Below are 21,816 nucleotides of genomic sequence, written 5' to 3' on the forward strand. Positions count from 1 at the left end.
ACAACCCCATCCATAAACAAATTAAACAACCATGGAGACATCACACACCCCTGCCGCAAACCTACATTCACTGAGAACCAATCACTTTCCTTTCTTCCTACACTTACACATGCCTTACATCCTCGATAAAAACTTTTCACTGCTTCTAACAACTTTCCTCCCACACCATATATTCTTAATACCTTCCACAGAGCATCTCTATCAACTCTATCATATGCCTTCTCCAGATCCATAAATGCTACATACAAATCCATTTGCTTTTCTAAGTATTTCTCACATACATTCTTCAAAGCAAACACCTGAACAACGCACCCTGTACCACTTCTGAAACCACACTGCTCTTCCCCAATCTGATGCTCTGTACATGCCTTCACCCTCTCAATCAATACCCTCCCATATAATTTACCAGGAATACTCAACAAACTTATACCTCTGTAATTTGAGCACTCACTCTTATCCCCTTTGCCTTTGTACAATGGCACTATGCACGCATTCCGCCAATCCTCAGGCACCTCACCATGAGTCATACATACATTAAATAACCTTACCAACCAGTCAACAATTCAGTCACCCCCTCTTCTGTTTCCCATTTTAGAAAGTTAATACATGGAGGGGAGGATTTCTGGCCCCCCGCTCCCGTCCCCTCTAGTCGCTTTCTACGACACGCGAGGAATACGTGGGAAGTATTCTTTCACCCCTATCCCCAGGGATAATTATTATTATTATTATTATTATTATTATTATTATTATTATTATTATTATTATTATTATTATTATCATTATTGTTATTATTATTATTATTATTAATATCATTATTATTATTATTATTATTATTATTATTATTATTATTATTATTATTATTATTATTATTACTATTATTATTATTATTATTACTATTATTATTATTATTATTATTATTATTATCATTATCACTAATATCATTACTACTATTATTATTATTATTATTATTATTATCATTATTATTATTATTATTATTATTATTATCATTATCACTAATATTATTATTACTATTATTATTATTATTATTATTATTATTATTATTATTATTATTATTATTATTATTATTATTATTATTATCATTAGTGCTCATCCTCCTCGAAGGCTCAGAGTGGGATGCCTAAATGTGTGTGGATGTAACCAAGATGTGAAAAAAGGAGAGATAGGTAGTATGTTTGAGGAAAGGAACCTGGATGTTTTGGCTCTGAGTGAAACGAAGCTCAAGGGTAAAGAGGATGAGTGGTTGGGAATGTCTTGGGAGTAAAGTCAGGGGTTAGTGAGAGGACAAGAGCAAGGGAAGGAGTAGCAATACTCCTGAAACAGGAGTTGTGGGAGAATGGGATAGAGTGTAAGAAAGTAAATTGTAGATTAATATGGGTAAAACTGAAAACTGATGGAGAGAGGTGGGTGATTATTGGTGCATATGCACCTGGGCATGAGAAGAAAGATCATGAGAGGCAAGTGTTTTGGGAGCAGCTGAATGAGTGTGTTAGTGGTTTTGATGCACGAGACCGGGTTATAGTGATGGGTGATTTGAATGCAAAGGTGAGCAATGTGGCAGTTGAGGGAATAATTGGTATACATGTGGTGTTCAGTGTTGTAAATGGAAATGGTGAAGAGCTTGTAGATTTATGTGCTGAAAAAGGACTGATGATTGGGAATACCTGGTTTAAAAAGCGAGATATACATAAGTATACTTATGTAAGTAGGAGAGATGGCCAGAGAGCGTTATTGGATTACGTGTTAATTGACAGGCGTGCGAGAGAGAGACTTTTGGATGTTAATATGCTGAGAGGTGCAACTGGAGGGATGTCTGATCATTATCTTGTGGAGGCTAAGGTGAAAATTTGTATGGGTTTTCAGAAAAGAAGAGTGAATGTTGGGGTGAAGAGGGTGGTGAGAGTAAGTGAGCTTGGGAAGGAGACCTGTGTGAGGAAGTACCAGGAGAGACTGAGTACAGAATGGAAAAAGGTGAGAACAATGGAAGTAAGGGGAGTGGGGGAGGAATGGGATGTATTTAGGGAATCAGTGATGGATTGCGCAAAAGATGCTTGTGGCATGAGAAGAGTGGGAGGTGGGTTGATTGGAAAGGGTAGTGAGTGGTGGGATGAAGAAGTAAGAGTATTAGTGAAAGAGAAGAGAGAGGCATTTGGACGATTTTTGCAGGGAAAAAATGCAATTGAGTGGGAGATGTATAAAAGAAAGAGACAGGAGGTCAAGAGAAAGGTGCAAGAGGTGAAAAAAAGGGCAAATGAGAGTTGGGGTGAGAGAGTATCATTAAATTTTAGGGAGAATAAAAAGATGTTCTGGAAGGAGGTAAATAAAGTGCGTAAGACAAGGGAGCAAATGGGAACTTCAGTGAAGGGCGCAAATGGGGAGGTGATAACAAGTAGTGGTGATGTGAGAAGGAGATGGAGTGAGTATTTTGAAGGTTTGTTGAATGTGTTTGATGATAGAGTGGCAGATATAGGGTGTTTTGGTCGAGGTGGTGTGCAAAGTGAGAGGGTTAGGGAAAATGATTTGGTAAACAGAGAAGAGGTAGTGAAAGCTTTGCGGAAGATGAAAGCCGGCAAGGCAGCAGGTTTGGATGGTATTGCAGTGGAATGTATTAAAAAAGGGGGTGACTGTATTGTTGAGTGGTTGGTAAGGTTATTTAATGTATGTATGACTCATGGTGAGGTGCCTGAGGATTGGCGGAATGCGTGCATAGTGCCATTGTACAAAGGCAAAGGGGATAAGAGTGAGTGCTCAAATTACAGAGGTATAAGCTTGTTGAGTATTCCTGGTAAATTATATGGGAGGGTATTGATTGAGAGGGTGAAGGCATGTACAGAGCATCAGATTGGGGAAGAGCAGTGTGGTTTCAGAAGTGGTAGAGGATGTGTGGATCAGGTGTTTGCTTTGAAGAATGTATGTGAGAAATACTTAGAAAAGCAAATGGATTTGTATGTAGCATTTATGGATCTGGAGAAGGCATATGATAGAGTTGATAGAGATGCTCTGTGGAAGGTATTAAGAATATATGGTGTGGGAGGAAAGTTGTTAGAAGCAGTGAAAAGTTTTTATCGAGGATGTAAGGCATGTGTACGTGTAGGAAGAGAGGAAAGTGATTGGTTCTCAGTGAATGTAGGTTTGCGGCAGGGGTGTGTGATGTGTCCATGGTTGTTTAATTTGTTTATGGATGGGGTTGTTAGAGAGGTAAATGCAAGAGTTTTGGAAAGAGGGGCAAGTATGAAGTCTGTTGGGGATGAGAGAGCTTGGGAAGTGAGTCAGTTGTTGTTTGCTGATGATACAGCGCTGGTGGCTGATTCATGTGAGAAACTGCAGAAGCTGGTGACTGAGTTTGGTAAAGTGTGTGGAAGAAGAAAGTTAAGAGTAAATGTGAATAAGAGCAAGGTTATTAGGTACAGTAGGGTTGAGGGTCAAGTCAATTGGGAGGTGAGTTTGAATGGAGAAAAACTGGAGGAAGTGAAGTTTTTAGATATCTGGGAGTGGATCTGGCAGCGGATGGAACCATGGAAGCGGAAGTGGATGATAGGGTGGGGGAGGGGGCGAAAATTCTGGGAGCCTTGAAGAATGTGTGGAAGTCGAGAACATTATCTCGGAAAGCAAAAATGGGTATGTTTGAAGGAATAGTGGTTCCAACAATGTTGTATGGTTGCGAGGCGTGGGCTATGGATAGAGTTGTGCGCAGGAGGATGGATGTGCTGGAAATGAGATGTTTGAGGACAATGTGTGGTGTGAGGTGGTTTGATCGAGTGAGTAACGTAAGGGTAAGAGAGATGTGTATAAATAAAAAGAGCGTGGTTGAGTGAGCAGAAGAGGGTGTTTTGAAGTGGTTTGGGCACATGGAGAGAATGAGTGAGGAAAGATTGACCAAGAGGATATATGTGTCGGAGGTGGAGGGAACGAGGAGAAGAGGGAGACCAAATTGGAGGTGGAAAGATGGAGTGAAAAAGATTTTGTGTGATCGGGGCCTGAACATGCAGGAGGGTGAAAGGAGGGCAAGGAATAGAGTGAATTGGAGCGATGTGGTATACCGGGGTTGACGTGCTGTCAGTGGATTGAATCAAGGCATGTGAAGCGTCTGGGGTAAACCATGGAAAGCTGTGTAGGTATGTATATTTGCGTGTGTGGACGTATGTATATACATGTGTATGGGGGGGGTTGGGCCATTTCTTTCGTGTGTTTCCTTGCGCTACCTCGCAAACGCGGGAGACAGCGACAAAGTATAATAAAAAATAAATAATAATAGTTATCATTATTATTACTATTATTATTATTATTATTATTATCATTATCATTATTATTATTATTATTATTATTATTATTATTATTATTATCATTATTATTATCATTATTATTATTATTAATATTGATTATTATTATTATTATTATTGTTAATATTATTACTATTATTATTATCATTACTATTATTATTATTCTTATTACAATTATTAATATTATTATTGTTATTATTATTATTATTATTATTATTATTATTATTATTATTATTATTATTATTATTATTATTATTATTATTATTATTAATATTATCATTATTATCATTATTGTGATTATTACTATTATTAACATCATTATTATTATTATCATTATTATTATTATTATCAATATTATTATTATTATTATCATTATTATTATTATTATTATTATTATTATTATTATTATTATTATTATTATTATTATCATTATCATTATTATTATTATTATTATTATTATTATTATTATCATTATTATTATCATTATTATTATTATTAATATTGATTATTATTATTATTATTATTGTTAATATTATTACTATTATTATTATCATTACTATTATTATTATTCTTATTACAATTATTAATATTATTATTGTTATTATTATTATTATTATTATTATTATTATTATTATTATTATTATTATTATTATTAATATTATCATTATTATCATTATTGTGATTATTACTATTATTAACATCATTATTATTATTATCATTATTATTATTATTATCAATATTATTATTATTATTATCATTATTATTATTATTATTATTATTATTATTATTATTATTATTATTATTATCATTATCATTATTATTATTATTATTATTATTATTATTATTATTATTATTATTATTATTATTACTATTATTATTATTCATTATTATTATTATTATCATCATTATTATTGTTACTATTATCGTTAGTATGACTATCATCATCATCAGTATTATCATCATTGTTATTATTGATGTTTTTATCATCATTATTGTCATCATTTTATAAATATCTGACATATATACTTAGCGAATAGAACCTGAAATCAACCATCAATAGATAAGTAGACATATACGTAAATACTTTCATCCCTTCCCAGTAGACTTTGTCATCAAGAATAATTTATCATTTTTTTTCAATAACGTCTGAATTTGCTGCAGTGGTTCACTTGCTTTCCTTTCGTCATATTTTGGTGTTACTCTTATGTAGTAAACGTCTGAGGTCTTTACAGCTGGTAATGCTGGCAGTAATCTGTCAATATGTCTAACTTTTAATGATTAATGTTCAGAAGTGATGTTATGATCTATCAGTAAATCGAATCGTTGGATGGTTGGTTGTTTGGATGGTTGGTTGTTTGGATGGTTGTGAGATTGCTTAGTAGGTTGGTTGTATGGTTGGGGTCTCGGCCGTCATGCTCCAAGCAAATCAATGCTTTCCATTCTGCGGGAACATCACTCTCAGTGTTTATATGGCTCGTAGAAATTGTTTATGAATAACCCTACGTAAAATAATTACTGCCCCTTTCATTCATGTTATCATCATTCATTAAGGGGAGTTACTGCTGTTAATTTGATAACTGTAAGTGAACCATTACGATTACGGAATCATGAAATGGAACCAAGAGGATAAGTGAACCATTACAATTATGGAACCATGATATGGAACCAAAAGGATAAGTGAACCATTACAATTATGGAACCATGATATGGAACCAAAAGGATAAGTGAACCATTACAATTATGGAACGATGATATGGAACCAAAAGGATAAGTGAACCATTACAATTATGGAATCATTATATGGAACCAAACGGTTGTTATCCATACCTCTTATCCATGGCTGGAAGCAGAGGACTGTCCTTCTGGCCAATCATACCAGCAAGGGCTGTCAGGTAACCTTCTCTGGATATATAGAAGTCACACCTTCCTGTAAAGAACACATTGTGTGGCCACCATACCATGTGGCCACAATACTCTGCGGCCACAGTGTCATGTGGCCACAATATCATGTTTCCACAATATCAAGTGGCCACAATATCATGTGGCCACAGTATCATGTAGCCACAACATCATGTGGCCATTATATCATGTGGCCACCATACCATGTGGCCACAATACTATGTGGCCGCGAAATCATGTGGCCACAATGTTACGTGACCACAATAATATGTGGCCACAATATCATGTGGCCATAATGTCACTTGACCACAATATGCTCCCGGTAATATTTCAGGACACTTTCCTGCTTCAGTAACTTCTACCACAACATGATAATGACAGACATTCAGGTCATGAAGAGGTGAACTGCCTTCAGTTATGTAATGAACAAACAATACGTTTAGTGTGTGTGTGGGTAGTGAGTATATCTCTTAGTAAATGATGATTGATACATGTATGATGAATATTACATGATTAATGATGTAAGTAATAAGTAATATAGTCTTGGTAAAACTTGCTTTACATTCACATCACCTTCACGGAGGAAGGATGGGAGGAGCAGATGTAAACTTGTCATCAGATGTATAGTTTACCAGCGTGGCGACCTCCTTCAATCAACTCCTGCACATTCGGTTTTCCTTAGCATTTCCGGTAGTTACTTTACTCTCCTGAGACACTATTGGCCTGCATACATGTGCATCGAGCTATATATCAGACCTTATTCACAAGTATCATGACAGCATTTTGTTACTTAGTCATTAGCTTCACAGGAAAAAAAGAAAGTTCTACATTTGTCTGTATGCGTTCCATTCTACAAAAACATTAATTGTTTTCTTTTTTTTAAGTTTTTACATTCACAGTAAGATATGGGGAGACTACTGCCTTGTTCAGATTTAGTAATATGTTAAAGATGACCAGCTTTGGAGATAATGACACAACATCCATCAATTAGTAACAGTTTTAGTGATAACACCTCACCCACTCTGGCTAAGTTACATGCAATCGTTGAGGGTCTTCACATTGCTATAGAGAAATGTAAAGATACGTATTTCTCTGTGGACAGCAGAGGTCCACTGAAAGCCTGGCAGATACATGTTATTACCATGTTGTTAACAGTTCTAAACGTCTGGTTATAACTACCTTGTTATTAACATTTGTAAGCATCTGGTTAAAACTACCATGTTGTTAGAATTTGTAAACGTCTGGTTAAAACTACCATGTTGTTAAAATTTGTAAACGTCTGGTTATAGCAACGATGTTATTAACATTTGTAAACGTCTGGCTAAAACTACCATGTTGTTGACATTTGTGAATGTCTGATTATAACTACCACTTTGTAAACAGTTGTAAAAGTCTGGTTATAACTACCATGTTGTTAACAGTTGTAAACGTCTGGTTATAACTACCACTTTGTAAACAGTTGTAAAAGTCTGGTTATAACTACCATGTTGTTAACAGTTGTAAAAATCTGGTTATAACTACCATGTTGTTAACAGTTGTAAACGTCCGGTTATAACTACCGTGTTGTTAACATTTGTAAACGTCTGGTCATAACTACCATGTTGTTAACAGTTGTAAACGTCCGGTTATAACTACCATGTTGTTAACATTTGTAAACGTCCGGTTATAACTACCATGTTGTTAACAGTTGTAAACGTCCGGTTATAACCACCATGTTGTTAACAGTTGTAAACGTCCGGTTATAACCACCATGTTGTTAACATTTGTAAACGTCCGGTTATAACTACCATGTTGTTAACAGTTGTAAACGTCCGGTTATAACCACCATGTTGTTAACAGTTGTAAAAATCTGGTTATAACTACCATGTTGTTAACAGTTGTAAACGTCTGGTTATAACTACCACGTTGTTAGCAGTTGTAAACGTCCGGTTATAACCACCATGTTGTTAACATTTGTAAACGTCTGGTTATAACTACCATGTTGTTAACAGTTGTAAACGTCCGATTATAACCACCATGTTGTTAACAGTTGTAAACGTCTGGTTATAACTACCACGTTGTTAGCAGTTGTAAACGTCCGGTTATAACCACCATGTTGTTAACATTTGTAAACGTCTGGTTATAACTACCATGTTGTTAACATTTGTAAACGTCCGGTTATAACTACCATGTTGTTAACATTTGTAAACGTCCGGTTATAACTACCATGTTGTTAACATTTGTAAACGTCTGGTTATAACTACCATGTTGTTAACATTTGTAAACGTCTGGTTATAACTACCATGTTGTTAACAGTTGTAAACGTCTGGTTATAGTATTGCAAGAGATGAAATGTGATGTACAGTTTATATGGATTCCATCACATGTAGGGAGTCATGCTGATGAAGTGACTGATGGGTTAGCCAGAAAAGCTACAGAAAATATGTACATAGATATTGTTAGTTATAAGAGTATAGGAATTATAAAGCTGTACATAGATGGTGTTAGTTATAAGAGTATAGGAATGATAAAGATATACATAGTTATTGTTAGTTATAAGAGTATAGGAATGATAAAGATATACATAGTTATTGTTAGTTATAAGAGTATAGGAATGATAAAGATGTACATAGATGTTGTTGGTTATAAGAGTATAGGAATGATAAAGATATACATAGTTATTGTTAGTTATAAGAGTATAGGAATGATAAAGATGTACATACCTATTGTTATCTATAAGAGCATGGGAATGATAAAGATGTACATAGATGTTGTTAGTTATAAGAGTACAGGAATGATAAAGATGTACATACATATTGTTAATATATATATATATATATATATATATATATATATATATATATATATATATATATATATATATATATATATATATATATATATATATATATATATATATATATATATATATATATGAAGTCTGTTGGGGATGAGAGAGCTTGGGAAGTGAGTCAGTTGTTGTTCGCTGATGATACAGCGCTGGTGGCTGATTCATGTGAGAAACTGCAGAAGCTGGTGACTGGGTTTGGTAAAGTGTGTGGAAGAAGAAAGTTAAGAGTAAATGTGAATAAGAGCAAGGTTATTAGGTACAGTAGGGTTGAGGGTCAAGTCAATTGGGAGGTGAGTTTGAATGGAGAAAAACTGGAGGAAGTGAAGAGTTTTAGATATCTGGGAGTGGATCTGGCAGCGGATGGAACCATGGAAGCGGAAGTGGATCATAGGGTGGGGGAGGGGGCGAAAATTCTGGGAGCCTTGAAGAATGTGTGGAAGTCGAGAACATTATCTCGGAAAGCAAAAATGGGTATGTTTGAAGGAATAGTGGTTCCAACAATGTTGTATGGTTGCGAGGCGTGGACTATGGATAGAGTTGTGCGCAGGAGGATGGATGTGCTGGAAATGAGATGTTTGAGGACAATGTGTGGTGTGAGGTGGTTTGATCGAGTAAGTAACGTAAGGGTAAGAGAGATGTGTGGAAATAAAAAGAGCGTGGTTGAGAGAGCAGAAGAGGGTGTTTTGAAATGGTTTGGGCACATGGAGAGAATGAGTGAGGAAAGATTGACCAAGAGGATATATGTGTCGGAGGTGGAGGGAACGAGGAGAAGAGGGAGACCAAATTGGAGGTGGAAAGATGGAGTGAAAAAGATTTTGTGTGATCGGGGCCTGAACATGCAGGAGGGTGAAAGGAGGGCAAGGAATAGAGTGAATTGGAGCGATGTGGTATACCGGGGTTGACGTGCTGTCAGTGGATTGAATCAAGGCATGTGAAGCGTCTGGGGTAAACCATGGAAAGCTGTGTAGGTATGTATATTTGCGTGTGGACGTATGTATATACATGTGTATGGGGGTGGGTTGGGCCATTTCTTTCGTCTGTTTCCTTGCGCTACCTCGCAAACGCGGGAGACAGCGACAAAGAAAAAAAAAAAAAAAAAATATATATATTTATATATATATGTATATATATATATATATATATATATATATATATATATATATATATATATATATATATATATATATATATATATATATATATATATATATATATATATATATATATATATATATATATATATATATATATATATATATATATATATATATATATATATATATATATATATATATATATCTATATATATATATATATATATATATATATATATATATATATATATATATATATATATATATATATATATATATATATATATATAATGTGTAATGTGGGATGTATTTAGGGAAGCAGTGATGGCTTGCGCAAAAGATGCTTGTGGCATGAGAAGCGTGGAATGTGGTCAGATTAGAAGGGGTAGTGAGTGGTGGGATAAAGAAGTGATATTATTAGTGAAAGGCAATAGAGAGGCATTTGGACGATTTTTGCCGGGAAATAATGCAAATGAGTGGGAGATATAAAAGAAAGATGTAGGAGGTCAAGAGAAAGGTGCAAGAAGTGAAAAAGAGGGTAAACGAGAGTTGGTGTGAGAGAGTATCATTAAATTTTAGGGAGAATAAAGGGATTATTTTGCAGGTTTTTTGAATGTGTTTGTTGATAGAGTGGCAGATATAGGGTGCTTTGTTCGAGGTGGTGTGCAAAGTGAGAGGGTTAGGGAAAATGATTTGGTAAACAGAAAAGAGATAGTAAAAGCCAGTTTCGATGGTATTGCAGTGGAATTTACTAGAAATGGGGATGACTGTATTGTTGACTGGTTGGTAAAGTTATTTAATGTATGTATGATTCATGCTGAGGTGAATGAGGATTTGCGGAATGCGTGCATAGTGCCATTGTACAAAGGCAAAGGGGAAAAAGGTGAGTGCTCAAATTACAAAGGTATAAGTTATTTGAGTGTTGCCGGGAAATTACATGGGAGGGTATTGATTGAGAAGGGTGAAGGCATGTACAGAGCATCAGATTGGGGAATAGCAGTGTGGTTTCAGAAGTGGTAGAGGATATGTGAATCAGGTGTGTGCTTTGAAGAATGTATGTGAGAAATACTTAGAAAAGCAAATGGATTTGCATGTAGCATTTATGGATCTGGAGAAGGCATAAGATAGAGTTGATATAGTTGTTCTGTGGAAGGTACTAAGAATATATGGTGTGGGAGGCAAGTTGTTAGAAGCAGTAAAAAGTTTTTATCGAGGATGGGAGGCATGTGTACGTGTAGGAAGAGAGGAAAGTGATTGGTTCTCAGTGAATGTAGGTTTTCAGCAGGGGTGTGTGATGTCTCCATGCTTTTTTAATTTGTTTATGGATGGTGTTGTTGGGGAGGTGAATGCAAGAGTTTTGAAAAGAGGGGCAAGTATGAAGTCTGTTGTGGGTGAGGGAGCTTGGGAAGTGAGTCAGTTGTTGTTCGCTGATGATATAGCACTGGAGGCTCATTCATGTGAGAAACTGCAAAAGTTGGTGACTGAGTTTTGGTAAAGAGTGTGAGAAACGAAAGTTGAGGGTAAATGTGAATAAGAGCAAGGTTATTAGGTACAGTAGGGTTGAGGGTCAAGTCAATTGTGAGGTAAATTTGAATGGAGAAAAACTAGAGGAAGTGAAGTGTTTTAGATATCTGGTAGTGGATCTGGCAGCGGATGGAACCATGGAAGCAGAAGTGAATCATAGGGTGGGGGAGGGGGAAAAATTCTGGGAGCGTTCAAGAATGTGTGGAAGTCGACAACATTATCTCTATGAGCAAAAATGGGTATGTTTGAAGGAATAGTGGTTCCAACAATGTTGTATGGTTGCGAGGCGTGGGCTATGGATAGAGTTGTGCGCAGAAGGGTGGATGTGTTGGAAATGAGATGTTTGAGGATAATATGTGGTGTGAGGTGGTTTGATCGATTAAGTAATAATAGGGTAAGAGGGATGTGTGGTAATAAAAAGAGTGTGGTTGAGAGAGCAGAAGAGGGTGTTTTGAAATGGTTTGGTGACATGAAGAGAATGAGTGAGGAAAGAATGACAAAGAGGATATATATGTCAGCGGTGGAGGGAATGAGGAAAAGTGGGAGATCAAATTGGAGGTGGAAAGATGAAGTGAAAAAGATTTTGTGTGATCGGGGCCTGAACATGCAGGAGGGTGAAAGGCGTGCAAGGAAAAGAGTGAATTGGAACGATTAGACAACCGCCGGTGAAAATCGAAACCCTTGCTGCAAAATGAAGATGAGTAACATCTGACCATTATGGTGGTCACCTGCTGACTGTCAAAGTTGAAAAGAAAACTGAACTTAAATTAAATGATGTTAAAGTGAGTATATATATGTTAAATTGCAATAGTCTGATAATATGCAAGATCAAACTTTTGTTTACAGCATTTGGTATATCAACGAGAAATGAATTTTGTCAGCCATTTCTTGACTTATGAGAGGAATATAGAGTAACATTTTCCTATCAGTTCCATGATAATGTTTCAAAAAGTCTGTCAGGTATTCATACAGTGTTAACAGAGACTAAACGATTGCTCGGTTTGTTTGGTTTGAGGCCAGTCAACCATTACGGTCATTAAGGACGTTAGTGTCAGGGTATAACCTCCAGTGGAGAAGCCTTCATTAACTTCTTCAGTTCCTCCAGGCAATTCAAAGACCGCACAGTCTCTCAGTGTATTCATGGCTGATCGTTGCCTATAATCAGTACTGATGGTGTTCACTAGAAATGATATTGTTTTCTTGTAGAATAAAGAAAAATGAAATAGAATCAGACACCATTTTTATGTTATTGCTTATGCTCTAAAAAGAAATAATACAAAAAATCATCTATTAATGATCACTTCAAGACCAACTTTATGTTGTAGAATAACATTAGGTTTTGTAAAAAGCTTTGTCAGATTTAAACGTTCAGCAGTTTGCCATATAATACTTTCATTATGAATGATCTATGAATACTTACCATTCATTGCCTGAAAATACTTATGTTAGAGAAAAGTCCCTTGCATTCCTGGTTCTAAGATGAAATGAGAATGCTATGAAACGTTAGGAAGCAAAACATACATTTTTCAAGACATTATTATTTCTTGGAGAGAGAAAAAAAGGTAAAACGAGACAAAGAAGTAGCTCAGCACGTGAAAGTTACTAAGTTACCTGTGAGGGAGAAGTCTTGAGACCTCAGTACACTCTCGTAAAGCTCCCCTGTAACTATGACGTGGTCACCCGGTCGCACAAGAGAATCCAACGCCGTGTAGTAATCAAAGGTACTTATGTACTTGATGCGTTCTTCCTCGGAGTCAGCAATCTCTCGGTATATACCAGACGTCGCAGACTTGAAAAGATGGAGACATGTTTGCTGAGTAAATATCATCTGATAGGAAAACAAGAGATTAGCCTTCATAATACATGTCAAAAATATGAACACTGCAACTACACACACACGCACAAACACATGCATATATATACAAACACACACACATATATATATGAATATAATATATATATATATATATATGTATATATATATATATATATATATATATATATATATATATATATATATATATATATATATATATATATATATATATATATATATATATATATATATATATATATATATATATGGGAATATCTTGATATCGCGCAAAATTGTGATCCTTTCCAATATATATATATAGAAAGGGTAGTGAGTGGTGAGATGAAGAAGTAAGAGTATTAGTGAAAGAGAAGAGAGATGCATTTGGACGATTTTTGCAGGGAAAAAATGAAACTGAGTGGGAGATGTATAAAAGAAAGAGACAGGAGGTCAAGAGAAATGTGCAAGAGGGGAAAAAAAGGGCAAATGAGAGTTGGGGTGAGAGAGTATCATTAAATTTTAGGGAGAATAAAAAGATGTTCTGGAAGGAGGTAAATAAAGTGCGTAAGACAAGGGAGCAAATGGGAACTTCACTGAAGGGCGCAAATGGGGAGGTGATAACAAGTAGTGGTGATGTGAGAAGGAGATGGAGTGAGTATTTTGAAGGTTTGTTGAATGTGTTTGATGATAGAGTGGCAGATATAGGGTGTTTTGGTCGAGGTGGTGTGCAAAGTGAGAGGGTTAGGGAAAATGATTTGGTAAACAGAGAAGAGGTAGTAAAAGCTTTGCGGAAGATGAAAGCCGGCAAGGCAGCAGGTTTGGATGGTATTGCAGTGGAATTTATTAAAAAAGGGGATGACTGTATTGTTGACTGGTTGGTAAGGTTATTTAATGTATGTATGACTCATGGTGAGGTGCCTGAGGATTGGCGGAATGCGTGCATAGTGCCATTGTACAAAGGCAAAGGGGATAAGAGTGAGTGCTCAAATTACAGAGGTATAAGTTTGTTGAGTATTCCTGGTAAATTATATGGGAGGGTATTGATTGAGAGGGTGAAGGCATGTACAGAGCATCAGATTGGGGAAGAGCAGTGTGGTTTCAGAAGTGGTAGAGGATGTGTGGATCAGGTGTTTGCTTTGAAGAATGTATGTGAGAAATACTTAGAAAAGCAAATGGATTTGTATGTAGCATTTATGGATCTGGAGAAGGCATATGATAGAGTTGATAGAGATACTCTGTGGAAGGTATTAAGAATATATGGTGTGGGAGGCAAGTTGTTAGAAGCAGTGAAAAGTTTTTATCGAGGATGGGAGGCATGTGTACGTGTAGGAAGAGAGGAAAGTGATTGGTTCTCAGTGAATGTAGGTTTGCGGCAGGGGTGTGTGATGTCTCCATGGTTGTTTAATTTGTTTATGGATGGGGTTGTTAGGGAGGTGAATGCAAGAGTTTTGGAAAGAGGGGCAAGTATGAAGTCTGTTGGGGATGAGAGAGCTTGGGAAGTGAGTCAGTTGTTGTTCGCTGATGATACAGCGCTGGTGGATGATTCATGTGAGAAACTGCAGAAGCTGGTGACTGAGTTTGGTAAAGTGTGTGAAGAAGAAAGTTAAGAGTAAATGTGAATAAGAGCAAGGTTATTAGGTACAGTAGGGTTGAGGGTCAAGTCAATTGGGAGGTGAGTTTAAATGGAGAAAAACTGGAGGAAGTAAAGTGTTTTAGATATCTGGGAGTGGATCTGGCAGCGGATGGAACCATGGAAGCGGAAGTGGATCATAGGATGGGGGAGGGGGCGAAAATTCTGGGAGCCTTGAAGAATGTGTGGAAGTCGAGAACATTATCCCGGAAAGCAAAAATGGGTATGTTTGAAGGAATAGTGGTTCCAACAATGTTGTATGGTTGCGAGGCGTGGGCTATGGATAGAGTGGTGCGCAGGAGGATGGATGTGCTGGAAATGAGATGTTTGAGGACAATGTGTGGTGTGAGGTGGTTTGATCGAGTAAGTAACGTAAGGGTAAGAGAGATGTGTGGAAATAAAAAGAGTGTGGTTGAGAGAGCAGAAGAGTGTGTTTTGAAATGTTTTGGGCACATGGAGAGAATGAGTGAGGAAAGATTGACCAAGAGGATATATGTGTCGGAGGTGGAGGGAACGAGGAGAAGAGGGAGACCAAATTGGAGGTGGAAAGATGGAGTGAAAAAGATTTTGTGTGATCGGGGCCTGAACATGCAGGAGGGTGAAAGGAGGGCAAGGATTAGAGTGAATTGGAGCGATGTGGTATACCGGGGTTGACGTGCTGTCAGTGGATTGAATCAGGGCATGTGAAGCGTCTGGGGTAAACCATGGAAAGCTGTGTAGGTATGTATATTTGCGTGTGTGGACGTATGTATATACATGTGTATGGGGGTGGGTTGGGCCATTTCTTTCGTCTGTTTCCTTGCGCTACCTCGCAAACGCGGGAGACAGCGACAAAGCAAAAAAAAAAAGAAAAAATATATATATATATATATATATATATATATATATATATATATATATATATATATATATATATATATATATATATATATATATATATATATATATATATATATATATATATCCCTGGGGATAGGGGAGAAAGAATACTTCCCACGTATTCCCTGCGTGTCGTAGAAGGCGACTAAAAGGGGAGGGAGCGGGGGGCTGGAAATCCTCCCCTCTTAATTTTTTTTAATTTTCCAAAAGAAGGAACAGAGAAGGGGGCGAATAGTTTGAAAGAAAAAAAAAAAAAAATATCCCTTAGGGTAGGGGAGAAAGAATACTTCCCACGCATTCCTCACGTGTCGTAGGAGGCAACTAAAGGGGACGGGAGCGGCGGGCTAGAAACCCTCCCCGTCCTTGTATTTTAACTTTCTAAAAGGGGAAACAGAAGGAGTCAGGCGGGGAGTGCTCATCCTCCTCGAAGGCTCAGATTAGGGTGTCTGAATATGTGTGGATGTAACCAAGGTGAGAAAAAAGAAGACATAGGTAGTATGTTTGAGGAAAGGAACCTGGATGTTTTAGATCTGAGTGAAACGAAGTTCAAGGGTAAAGTGAAAAAGTGGTTTGGTAATATCTTGGGAGTAAAGTCAGTGGTTAGTGAGAGGACAAGAGCAAGAAAGTAAACAAGAAAGTAAACTCTAGATTGAGATGGGTAAAACTGAAATTGGATGGAGAGAGATGGGTAATTATTGGTCCATATGCACCTGGGCATGAGAAGAAAGATCATGAGAGGCAAGTGTTTTGGGAGCAGCTGAATGAGTGTGTTAATAGTTTTGATGCACGAGACCGGGTGATAGCGATGGGTGATTTCAATGCAAAGGTCAGTAATGTGGCAGCCGAGGGGTGTACAAGGGATGTTCAGTGTTGTAAATGGAAATGGTGAAGAGCATGCAGATTTATTTGCTGAAAAAGAACTGGTGATTGGGAATACCTGGTTTTGATATACAAAAGTATACGTGTGTAAGCAGGAGAGATGGCCAGAGAGCGTTATTGGATTACGTGTTAATTGACAGGCGTGCGAAAGAGAGACTTTTGGATGCTAAAGTGCTGAGAGGTGCAACTGGAGGGATGTCTGATCATTATCTTGTGGAGGCGAAGGTAAAGATTTGTAGAGGTTTTCAGAAAAGAAGAGAGAATGTTGGAGTGAGGAGAGTGGTGAGAATAAGTGAGCTTGGGAAGGAGACTTGTGTGAGGAAGTACCAGGAGAGATTGAATACTGAATGGAAAAAGGTGAGAACAAAGGAGGTATGGGGAGTGGGGGAGGAATGGGATGTATTTAGGGAATCAGTGATGGCTTCCGCAAAAGATGCTTGTAGCATGAGAAGCGTGGGAGGTGGGCAGATTGGGAAGGGTAGTGAGTGGTGGGATTATGAAGTAAGATTATTGGTGAAAGAGAAGAGAGAGGCATTTGGACGATTTTTGCAGGGAAATAATGTAAATGACTTTGAGATGTATAAAAGAAAGAGGCAGAAGGTCAAGAGAAAGGTGGAAGAGGTGAAAAAGAGGGCAAATGAGAGTTGGGGTGAGAGAGTATCATTAAATTTTAGGGAGAATAAAAAGATGTTTTGGAAGAAGGTAAATAAAGTGCGTAAGACAAGGGAACAAATGGGAACACCAGTGAAGGGGGCTAATGGGGAGGTGATAACAAGTAGTGGCGATGTGAGAAGGAGATGGAGTGAGTAATTTGAAGGTATGTTGAATGTGTTTGATGATAGAGTGGCAGATATAGGGTGTTTGGTCGAGGTGGTGTGCAAAGTGAAAGAGTTAGGGAAAATGATTTGGTAAACAGAGCAGAGGTAGTAAAAGCTTTGCGGAAGATAAAAGCTGGCAAGGCAGCAGGTTTGGATAGTATTGCAGTGGAATTTATTAGAAAAGGGATGACTTTATTGTTGACTGGTTGTTAAGGTTATCTAATGTATGTATGACTCATGGTGACGTGCCTGAGAATTGGCGGAATGCTTGCATAGTGCCATTGTACAAAGGCAAAGGGGATAAAGGTGAGTGCTCAAATTACAAAGGTATAAGTTATTTGAGTATTGCCGGGAAATTACATGGGAGGGTATTGATTGAGAGGGTGAAGGCATGTACAGAGCATCAGATTGGGGAATAGCAGTGTGGTTTCAGAAGTGGTAGAGAATATGTGAATCAGGTGTTTGCTTTGAAGAATGTATGTGAGAAATACTTAGAAAAGCAAATGAATTTGTATGTAGCATTTATGGATCTGGAGAAGGCACATGATAGAGTTGATAGAGATGCTCTGTGGAAGGTATTAAGAATATATAGTGTGGGAGGCAAGTTGTTATCAACAGTGAAAAGTTTTTATCGAGGATGTAAGGCATGTGTACGGATAGGAAGAGAGGAAAGTGATTGGTTCTCAGTGAATGTTGGTTTGCGGTAGGGGTGTGTGATGTCTCCAATGTTGTTTAATTTGTTTATGGATGTGGTTGTTAGGGAGGTGAATGCAAGAGTTTTGGAAAGAGGGGAAAGTATGAAGTCTGTTGTGGATGAGAGAGCTTGGGAAGTGAGTCAGTTATTGTTCGCTGATGATACAGCACTGGTAGTTGATTCTTGTGAGAAATTGCAGAAGCTGGTGACTGAGTTTGGTAAAGAGTGTGAAAGAAGAAAGCTGAGAGTAAATATGAATAAGAGCAGGGTTATTAAGTAGAGTAGGGTTGAGGGACAAGTCAATTGGGAGGTAAGTTTAAATGGAAAAAACTGGAGGAAGTGAGTTGTTTTATATATCTGGGAGTGGGTTTGGCAACGTTGAAAAATGTGTGGAAGTCGAGAACGTTATCTCGGAAAGCAAAAATTGGTATGTTTGAAGGAAGACTGGTTCCAACGATGATATATGGTTGCGAGGCGTGAGCTATAGATAGAGTTGTGCGGAGGAGGGTGGATGTGCTGGAAATGAGATGTTTGAGGATGTGTGAGGTTGTTTGATCGAGTAAATAATGAAAGGGTAAGACAGATGTATGGTCATAAATAGAGTGTGGTTGAGAGAGCAGAAGGGGATGTTTTTAAATGGTTTGGTTACATGGAGAGAATGAGTGAGGAAAGATTGACAAAAAGGATATATGTGTCAGAGGTGGAGGGAACTAGAAGTAGGAGACCAAACTGGAGGTGGAAAGATGGAGTGAAAAAGATTCTTAGTGATCGAGGCCTGAACATGCAGGAGGGTGAAAGGCGTGCAAGGAATAGAATGAATTGGAACGATGTGGTATACCGGGGTCGACGTGCTGTCAATGGATTGAATTAGGGCCAGTGAAGCGTCTGGGGTACACCATGGAAGGTTTTCTGGGGCTTGGATGTGGAAAGGGAGCTGTGGTTTCGGTGCATTATACATGACAGCTAGAAGCTGAGTGTGAAAGAATGTGGCCTTTGTTGTCTTTTCCTAGCGCTACCTTGTGCAGATCTGTAGGGAGGGGGTTGTCAGTTCATGTGTGGCTGGATGGCGACGGGAGTGAATAAGGGCAGTCAGTATGAATTATGTACGTGTATATATGCATATATATGTGTGTGTGTGTATATTTATATGTATACGTTGAGATGTGGTAATAAAAAGAGCGTGGTTGAGAGAGCAGAAGAGGGTGTTTTGAAATGGTTTGTTCACATGGAGAGAATGAGTGCGGAAAGATTGACCAAGAGGATATATGTTTCAGAGGTGGACGGAACAAGGAGAAGTGGGAGACCAAATTGGAGGTGGAAAGATGGAGTGAAAAGGTTTTGAGTGATCGTGGCCTGAACATGCAGGAGGGTGAAAGGTGTGCAAGGAATAGAGTGAATTGGAACTAAGTTTTATAACGGGGTCGACGTGCTGTCAATGGATTGAACCAGGGCATGTGAAGCGTCTGGGGTAAACCATGGAAAGTTCTGTGGGGCCTGGATGTGGAAAGGGAGCTGTGGTTTCGGTGCATTATTACATGACAGCTAGAGACTGAGTGTGAACGAATGGGGCCTTTGTTGTCTTTTCCTAGTGCTACCTCGCACACATGAGGGGGGAGGGGGTTGTTATTTCATGGGTGGCGAGGTGACGATAGTAATGAATAAAGGCAGACAGTATGAATTATGTACATGTGTATTTATGTATATGTCTGTGTATGTATATATATGTATACGTTGAGATGTATAGGTATGTATAATTGCGTGTGTGGACGTGTATGAATAGACATGTGTATATGGGTGGGTTTGGCCATTCTTTCGTCTGTTTCCCTTCGCTACCTCGCTAACGTGGGAGACAGCGACAAAGCAAAATAAATAAATAAATAAATAATACGTCGAGATGTATAGGTATGTATATTTGCGTGTGTGGACGTATATGAATAGACATGTGTATGTGGGTGGGTTTGGCCATTCTTTCGTCTGTTTCCCTTCGCTACCTCGCTAACGTGGGAGACAGCGACAAAGCAAAATGAATAAATAAATAAATAATACGTCGAGATGTATAGGTATGTATATGTGCGTGTGTGGACGTGTATGTATATACATGAGTATGTGGAGGGGTTGGGCCTTTTTTTTGTCTGTTTCATTGCGCTACATATAGTGCGTTCATTGCGTTTCATATAGTGTGCTCCATGTCCTCCTTGTGTTCAGTGCTCGGCTGTAAAAGGTAATGTTTGGTGCGGTTCTCTGTTGGAGAGAGAGAGAGAGAGAGAGAGAGAGAGAGAGAGAGAGAGAGAGAGAGAGAGAGAGAGAGAGAGAGAGAGAGAGAGAGAGAGAGAGAGAGAGAGAGAGAGAGAGAGAGAGAGAGAGAGAGAGAGAGAGAGGTCTCTTTGGTTGGTTGGATGCACAGAATTGAACCATGTGAGCTTGAAATCTCCGCACAGTGAGGTATTTGTTGAACAGGTTCTGTAGCTGGCTAATGTGTGTGTGTGTGTGTGTGTGTGTGTGTATGTTTGCCTGGGGGGGGGGTTATGTAGTAAGGGAAGACATATAGGTGTTGCTTATGTGTTGCACTCAGTGTTTTGAAGTTTTGTTTTTATAGACTTTATTGAAGAATGATGCCGTTTTTATATATTCATTTCTTCAATCTTGTTTATGAGTGGGATGTTATGGTGTGTAGGTGTCATGCATCATCCTCTTTGTCCTTATAATCTATCTTGTCTTAAAGTTGTGTGGTTACAGAAGAGGGAGGGGATTGACCTGGGTGTGAGTGTGGCTTCTCTGATAAGGGCCTATGTATGTTCGATTCTTTACGTAGACTGAGTACTTCTGTATGCTTGTGTTTGGTGCCATTGGTGTTGACTTGTAAGATGTTAAACATGTTGATAGACGTCTGTGGCGTGTTAGAGTTAGTTTGTTCAGTGTCGGGTAAAGGACTTTATGTTGTTGTTTGTGTGTGAACTTGTAGTGGGAGTGTGTTTGCCTGTGTGGGTGCTTTAGACGTTTATGTGCGAGTGATCGTTGCATGTCTAAGAGCTCCGAGCAGTTCCCTGCTGAGGGTAAGGCTGTACAGTGGAGGTGATGCTGCTCAAGACAGATGTTTCATCATACGAAGTATTGTTCTGTGGTGGTGCAGGTTTGGCACTGTGAGCAGACGTACAGTGTGGGCCAAGCACCGGTGTTACTGTTGCCGGCATCCAGCAGTAGTCAGGGGGACGACAGCCGGGTCACAACACCCTAGTACTGGGGAAGGAGGTGTAAACATGAGAGGCGTAAGGGTGATGCGATGCTAACGTGGGACGGATCTGGAGATCGTGTTTAGAAACATGGGAAAGTCGTCAGATGTCTGATCGTTTGAGAAAGAGAATAATTGTTCTACTTTATAATGGGGAAGGAGGTACAAGTGGGTGTGAGAATTACAGAGGACTAAGCCTCCTTATGGTAACTGGCAGGACGTGTGT

At 38.1% G+C, this 21,816-nt stretch overlaps 1 protein-coding gene across 1 annotated transcript in view; it reads right to left on the reverse strand.

Moving 5' to 3' along the window:
- The window catches only part of LOC139757336 (glutamate receptor ionotropic, kainate 2-like), a 76,865-nt gene that overhangs the window by 5,185 nt on the left and 49,864 nt on the right, over nucleotides 1-21,816 (reverse strand). Inside the window, 2 exon segments of the mRNA XM_071677759.1 lie at nucleotides 6,126-6,225; nucleotides 13,257-13,434. Of these exon segments, the coding sequence (XP_071533860.1) occupies nucleotides 6,126-6,225; nucleotides 13,257-13,434 (278 nt within the window).

The sequence above is a fragment of the Panulirus ornatus genome, chromosome 25 (genome assembly GCF_036320965.1).
Source record: "Panulirus ornatus isolate Po-2019 chromosome 25, ASM3632096v1, whole genome shotgun sequence".
NCBI lineage: Eukaryota > Metazoa > Arthropoda > Malacostraca > Decapoda > Palinuridae > Panulirus > Panulirus ornatus.